The sequence below is a fragment of the Sinocyclocheilus grahami genome, unplaced genomic scaffold, assembly GCF_001515645.1.
Source record: "Sinocyclocheilus grahami isolate Dianchi unplaced genomic scaffold, SAMN03320097.WGS_v1.1 scaffold1592.1, whole genome shotgun sequence".
NCBI lineage: Eukaryota > Metazoa > Chordata > Actinopteri > Cypriniformes > Cyprinidae > Sinocyclocheilus > Sinocyclocheilus grahami.
The window spans coordinates 64,487-72,114 of NW_015506771.1; the positions used below are offsets into that span (position 1 = coordinate 64,487).

The 7,628-nt window shown below is 37.1% G+C and overlaps 1 protein-coding gene across 2 annotated transcripts; it reads left to right on the forward strand.

The window, feature by feature from the left end:
• Positions 1–1,034: 1,034 nt before the first annotated feature.
• Positions 1,035–7,188, forward strand: LOC107571421 (caspase-1-A-like). 2 transcript variants are annotated; one of them, XM_016257746.1, is made up of 9 exons: positions 1,035–1,358; positions 2,430–2,703; positions 2,848–3,002; positions 4,738–4,914; positions 5,021–5,126; positions 5,166–5,312; positions 5,441–5,539; positions 5,825–5,934; positions 6,086–7,188. In XM_016257746.1, exons 2-9 carry the CDS (start codon positions 2,439–2,441, stop codon positions 6,194–6,196), a joined length of 1,170 nt encoding a protein of 389 aa, XP_016113232.1. In that variant the 5' UTR covers positions 1,035–1,358; positions 2,430–2,438; the 3' UTR covers positions 6,197–7,188. The 2 variants fall into 2 exon arrangements, with proteins under 2 accessions (XP_016113232.1, XP_016113231.1); XM_016257745.1 differs by having other exon boundaries at positions 5,021–5,312.
• The last annotated feature ends 440 nt before the right edge of the window (positions 7,189–7,628 follow it).

Sequence of the window (7,628 nt, forward strand, 5' to 3'; positions counted from 1 at the left end):
CTCTACACAAATGACTGCACCTCTACTGGCCCCTCTGTCAAGCTCCTGAAGTTTGCAGACGGCACCACAGTCATCTGTCTCATCCAGGATGGAGACGAGTCTGCTTATAGACAGGAGGTCGAGCAGCTGGCTGTCTGGTGCAGCCACAACAACCTGGAGATGAACACGCTCAAAACTGTGGAGATGATCGTAGACTCTCCCCCCACTCACCATCATGGACAGCACTGTGGCTGCAGTGGAGTCATTCAGGTTCCTGGGCACAACCATCTCTCAGGACCTGAAGTGGGACACTCACATTGACTCCATTGTGAAAAAGGCCTGCCACAGGCACAGATGACACAGTTTTACTCTGTTTTAATGCTATTATTGAGTCGGTTCTGTGCTCTTCTATAACTGTCTGGTTTGGGTCAGCCAGCAAATCAGATTTAAGAAGACTGCAACGGACTGTTAGGACAGCAGAAATGATCATTGGTGTGCACCTGCCCAGTCTTCAGGACTCCTCATCACAGACCCCTCTCACCCCGGACACAACCTGTTGCACTTCTCCCCTCAGGCAGGCGCAACAGATCTCTGCGCACTAGAACATCTAGGCATAAAAACATTTTTTTCCCCAATGCCATCTCCAGCTTAAACAGCTAACACATGAATCATTACCTGTGTTCTGTAATTCATTTCCGTAATTCATTCTACATCTTTAATTATTGCCTTTTTCTCAAGTATTATGTAAATACACATGGATATCTCTTATTTATACAGTTCTATATAGAGTACATGATGCACAAATCTGTACATAAATCTACTGTTCCAGATTCATACACATTATTTTTTGTTAAGTCTTACTATTTAAATGTTTTTTTTTCTGTTCTCATGTCAGATGTGTATGTATGTATGTATGCATGTGTGTATGTACCAGGAGCACCTGATAAAAAATAAAAAAATACAACAAATTCCTAGTGTGTTTGCGCACACCTGGCGAATAAAGCTAATTCTGATTCTGATTCTGATATGTACACGTTACAATGTGGGTGAGTAGCTGACAAATGTGGCTTTATTGTATCAACATTTTGGCTTTCTAATACAAACAGTCTCTGAGAAACTAAAGGAATTGCAAAAAGATGGCAACTCTCTCCCTAAAACTCACTTGGACGTGTAGCTACACGATCACAAGTTATGCAAATTCTTGTTAAATGCAAAGAGCTCCGTTGTTACAACCTGCCCCGCTATTGATGGAATGAGATGTAATTTGCTGAAATAAGACCCTTTCTGAGGAGGGCTTTATATCTTCTCAGAAAGCAAACCTCGAAACAAAGAAAGAACGGAGTGCAGACTGTACACCAAAACTTTCTTCAAGCAGAATCGTAAGTAGTCACGTTTGTTTTCTACAGTGCTTTATACAATACTGACAGCTAAAAGCAACTTCACAGTAATAAACGTTTAAAAAAAAACAGTTGCAAAGTTATTTGATTTCAGGAATCAAGGATTTTAATTTTGAGAGTTAATTAAGTATACATGTTATATAAGATATGTTTAGCATTATAACGGTAGATTTGAAGTGAAAAAAAAGACAATATAAATTAGTTCAAGGCTCTTAAATCCATTAGTTGGAGCAACTTTTTCATTTTTTATTTTGAGTAATTAACTTAAAAATATGTGTTTATGTTACAAATAATTAAGTACTTCTGTTTGAATGTAGTTTGTTGGTTGAACATAATTTCGAGTTGTCATAACTCGAAGAAATGTATGCAAACTGTTGAGTTTTTTTATTTATTTATTTTTAACTAGCATGATTTTCAGACGAAGCCCATCCAAAAGCCTGTTTTTGAAATAGCCTCCTTACATCAATCTAAACAATAGTCAATACATTTTATTTTAGATTTTACATGAAAACAAAATATGAATGTGTTATATTTTGCTGATGTATTGTTACAGTCGATCAATATCAACATGCCACTTTACAAGCTTCTTTTGTAGGCTGAATTTATGCCGATAAACAGTGATATCTGACATGCTTAGAACATCTAGTGGATTGAAACAGCACTACAGTCTCTGCGCTCTGTTTTTGGAAGAATTTCACCAGCTTGTCTGTCCTCATCCTGCTGCTAAACAATTACTAAACAATATTCCAGCACACTTTCTAACTGTACCTGACACTTGAACAGAATGACAACACTAATGATAGTGGCATTATTATTTGTTTGGTTGAACAAACTGTGTCATTAAAACCGACCTCAAAGATAGAAGAGAATCAGATAGACCTTTATAAAGTGTTCAAGACAGACCTTATATGAACCCGAACAAATATAAAGGATACCCTTATTTTAAACTTCAAAAGGAAATCAGTGAAATACGTGGTAAGCGGAGTTTCAAGCACACCGGTAAACACTGCTTTAAGAGCACAGTCAAGACTGTTTTGACTATATTTCTCCTAGTGACACAAAATGGACACCAAAAGAGTGATTACTGAGGTGCTTGAGGATCTTGTGGATAAAGAGCTCAAACAATTCATCTGGCAGCTGTGCAATGGGGTCACACCAGACACTGAGCCGATTTCTCGAGCAAAGCTGCAGACTTCTGATCGTGAGGTGGTGGTGGACTGCGTTGTAACGCAGTACTCCGATAATGCTGGGAAGATCGCAGTCCAAGCGCTGCGCAACATGAAACAAAACGAGCTTGCAAAGCGCCTTGAATTAAAACTTCAGGAAGGTATCAAATTAGACTGCTTTAAGCTTTCATATTTCTTAAGTATATATACTGTATATATATAGAGAGAGTAATCTTTTTGAATAATAAAGATATAAGTATACATATAATGGTGTTAGATTATTTTTTCTAAATGTGAATATACAGTGTCTTCAGTTCAGCAGCCTGTGCAGGAAGACACAAGAAATGCTCCTGAGCCTATGGAGCTGCAGCCCATCCAGGCTGACTGGCACAGACCGCACAGCATTACCGCATGCAGCCAGCAATTTAAGCACACACTTCTTACACAAGAGAGAAATGATGCAAGTATCTCTGTTTCCTTGAACTTTTGTGAAAATAATACATTCATTGGTCCTGCTTTTGGAAGGCTGCCTTCCTGCAGAGCTAATGAACTTTAAAGGGGTGGTTCACTGTTTTTTTTTCTAGGCTTGATTGTGTTTATGGGGTGCAGTCTAACATGTGTTAATGCCTCGTTAAAAAAAAAAACACATTATTTTTAATGCGTTAATATTTTTAATTATTCCACACTGCTCTGTGCCTTCTCTGAGAAACGGGCTGATCATTTCCTGCTTTTATGAAGCCCCGCCCTCAGAAATAGGCGATGGGCTCTGATTGGTTAGCTGGCCCAGTGTGGTGTGATTGGCTAAACCGCCTCTAGTGCGCGTCTAAGCGTCCCGTCCCTCATCTCAGCGGCATGTGCTCCGGTTGTATTGTAAACAACTGCATCATTAATATCGCTTATCAGTTTGAGCCCGATTGAGAAGCAGAGGATATTAGTGAAGAGGATCGTGCAGAACCTGTGCAAGCACGGCTTTTAATGGTAGGCCTATGTTTTTTGTTTGTTGCTGTCTCATACTTTTAGATACGCTGTTATTTGTAAATGCTACTGCTTCTGTTAGCTTTTAATATACGGTTTTATCCTGATTAAAGCTTTAATACAGTACGGTAACTGCACGCTTGTTTAACACTTGTTTAACACTTCTCATAGCTATGTGAAAATAAATGTATAATTGGAAATATAAAAGTTCATTGTTGGAGGTGAGCTGAATGAGAGAGAGAGAGAGAGAGAGAGAGAGAGAGAGAGAGAGAGATGCAGAGCGTGTGCAGAGCAGGGCGAGGCCAGGAACATTATTAAGAACCGCTGCTTTAGAACATTGATTTTGAAGCTTGTGAATCCATTAGAATCGTTAGAAGACAGAATCATGATTCATATATGAATAGATTTTTACGTGCACCTCTAGTTTTCTCTTCCTCTTCTCTAAAGCAGCGCTGCATGGCCCCGCCCCCTTTCCTGCCTTTTCCCGGGGGCGGGGTTTATCTGGGTTTGTTACATCACGAACCCGGGAAGTATCCCTACCAGCCGTTTTTATAGGCATTAAAGTGCCAGAAATGTAAAAGGAGTTATCTCCGTTTGCACTGAACTTTCAGCTTCGTAACTTTGCAGATATTGTTTATGCTCAAACAGCAACATTACACACTAACATTAAAAAAGTGAAATCACAATCAACCACCCCTTTAAAACATTAATTTAAAAAACGTTTTCCAATGCAAGCTTTTCTGTCCTTACAGAACATGTTCTGAATGATATTTTATGTTGATCAGTGTTTCCACAAACCACAACTGTTTTCAACATTGATAATAATCAGAAATGTTTCTTGAGCAGCAGATCAGCATATTATACTGATTTCTGAAGATCATGTGACACTGAAGACTGGAGGAATGATGCTGAAAATACAGCTGCACATCACAGAAATACATTACAGTTTACAATAGATTCACATAGAAAAATAATATTTCAAAATTTTACTGATTTCACTGTTTTTTTAATCAAATAAATGAAGTCTCGGTGAGACTTTAAAAATACATTAAATAACCTTACCAACTCCCACATTTTTTACAGTAGTGTATAAAGTAGGCTATGTGAATATAGATAATATTGGAGATATGTGCAAAAATAAAATGATTTCATGGCATTGTATATAGATTGGTTATCTTGCGTGTCTTTTAATTCTGCAAAATTCGGATGTTTTTTCATAGATTTATTTACCAACGAGCAGGTCTCAGAGGAAAGGCTCAGCTCTGCTAATCACCAACATTGAATTTGACAATCCAGAGTACAACAGGTACGGAGCAGACAAAGATGAGGAGAACATGGAGTGGCTGCTGACAGCTTTGGGTTACAGTGTTGAGAAACACAGAAATCTCTCTGGAAATGTGCGTAAGACAAAATTCTGGCTTCATGAAACCAGTACTGTCGATGTAGAGCTAGTAGCATTTTATAGCATGCATTTCTTTTAAGAAATTGTTTATTTATTCACAGGAAATAAATAGAGCAGTCGTGAACTTCTCTAAACGCTCTGAACATCGAGCCTCGGACAGCACCTTTGTGGTCATTATGTCTCATGGGGACAGAATTGACAACAGAGGTGCCACCTTTTGTCATTTTACAAAAGATGTCAACAGAGATTTCATTTTAGGTGTCCATTATCATCCATTCCAAAATCCTAAAGATGTCTACTTTGTTGACGATACTTTCACCCATCTGAACTCAGAGAACTGTCCCGCTCTGATTGATAAACCAAAGATTATTCTCATTCAGGCCTGCAGAGGAAGTACGGCATGACTCGCTTTCATTTCTCTTTGTTTTTCTCTGTTTCCTAATTTATTTCACTTTGCATGCTGAAATATTGTGAAGTCTTTTAAGGGAAAATGTCCCACAATTAACCATTTCTCTGTCCAGAGCATGAAGGAGGTGTGTATGTTCATGACAGTGTGCCTGAATCAGACTCCTGGGTTCACAGGGAGAAAGACTTTGCCTGCTTTATGTCCACCCTCCCTGGTGAGTCCTCTAAACAAATAAATCATTACAATAAAACACTGACTGCAGATATGAGATGTGTTGATTTTCCTCATATTCAAAGGGTAGACACGATTAAAGCAACTTTGTTGTCTTTTTGTTAAATATATTAGTTTAAGGTTGGTTTGAAGAAGAAACTGTCATGGTGAACCGATGAAACCACTTGAATGATCATCTAGAACGACCAATGCTTCTTCCTTAATGAGCAAAGTCTCAGAGGCTGCTTTGTACTTTATTGTATGACTTAACTATGAATAATCTCCACAGGTGTCGTTGCGTACAGGAGTGAAGTCGATGGAAGTTATTTCATCAGCTACATAGTGGATGAGTTCAGTACGAGCGCTCATAAACATGACATTATGAAGTTGTTCAGCAAGGTAAATGAAGAAAACCTTATTTAAATTAGCTTGTTTTATTCCGTCTAGAAATCAAAACAATCTCTTTCATTGTATTCACCCCGAGTGCATTGCTCAGTTAAAATGCATGAGTTTGCTTCTTGTCACATTGAAATAGGATCTTTTGTTACAGGTCGTCTCACGCATGGCGAATGACCCACATTTCACACAGAAGTGGAAACTACTGCCGTGTATTGAAAGGACAACCCTTGTGAAGACATTCTACCTGTTCCCTGGTCTCTAATAACGTTTAGAGACAAAACACTACAGGCGAATAGGGTAGAAACATCACCGTACTTCCTCAGCTGATTAATCACAGCACATTATGACAGCTGTCTTATATTACAAGTTTTCTGAAATGTTGTTTAAACATGTAAATGAGGCATTATCTAACAAAATATGCACACGTTTGCATACATTTCACACTCATAAAGAAAAGAAGTCTAAAACATTGAATAAAGTCAGGTTGAAAATTCAGTGCATAAGAAAATGTTGAGAGAAAAAAAACAGCCTCTAAAGAAATGTATTGTAGTTTGAGGGTTTAAAGGATTCTTCATAGCAAGAGAGCAACCATGCATCTGTGTTGATTTATTTTCTTTCTTTCATATTCATTCATTTATCATTTCATCATTTTATTATGCCATTTAATCATATGATCATTTATAATAATCATTTAAACCAGCCATTTCATTGATTCATTCATTGATGAGTCCTTTATATTATATTATTATACTTTATATTGTTTTTCCATTGTTGTGTAGTCTTATGATGTGCGGTTTCAAGAGATATCTGTGTTCACGAGTAAGAGATCAGAGAATGTCTCCATGTCAAGGTTTATTACACACAGGACGATGTTGTGAAGCAGTCATTTTCCATTGCTATTATTCCGTGGTATAATAACACTTGTTGGATTTGGGCTGGTCAGATTATTCAGTCTGAGCATAGAAACATGCACAACTATGATTATTCAATAAACTCTGCTTTACTCGGTCAACTTCTTGGCTGATAAATGACTGTTAATAAAGACGAAACACTGGTTTGGGGGAAAAAAAACTTTGCTGACTGGGTTTTTTATATAAGAAAAACAGATATCTAACAAATAGAAATATGTTGATGCATATATAGTTGAAGTGGAATAAAATAAAAACTGAAACATGTATGTTGGATGTTTTCTTTCCCTTAGTCTAAAAGAAGACATGCTATAGAAGTAAAATAGCCCAAAATCTCAAAATGTACCCATGCATGAAAAACAATGGTTAACGCATTCATAATAAAACACATTCTAAATATACACACTCAAAATAAATGAAATTATAGATTCTTTTTTTTTTACATCTCATTTAATGACATTTCTTTATATACTACACTATTGCCATATTACTATATTAACCATACGTTTCTGGAGTCGCCTCCATCCAGTATAGTGACAATGTGTATGTTTAGTATGTAAATATCATGCTAAAATAATAGAAAAGAAAACAAGACTGCGGTTGTCAGATTTACTGAAGATGCAGGATTTTTTTATTGTGGTTCTGATCATTAGATTTTAAATACTTGCCACCACTGTTTAAAATGTGTTATTGACTGACAGACATTATTAGTTCATTCCACAAAGGAAAGTGTTTAATAACAGGATATTTTGAGAAACTTTTCAGCTAGTCATGTGACCTCAATAT

Coding starts and splice junctions, on each gene's coding strand:
- LOC107571421 (XM_016257745.1), top strand. CDS start 2,439: ATGGACACCAAAAGAGTGATTACTGAGGTGCTTGAGGATCTTGTGGAT. Junction 5,313..5,440: donor CATTCAGGCCTGCAGAGGAA/GTACGGCATGAC, acceptor TTCTCTGTCCAG/AGCATGAAGGAGGTGTGTAT. Junction 5,540..5,824: donor CTTTATGTCCACCCTCCCTG/GTGAGTCCTCTA, acceptor TAATCTCCACAG/GTGTCGTTGCGTACAGGAGT.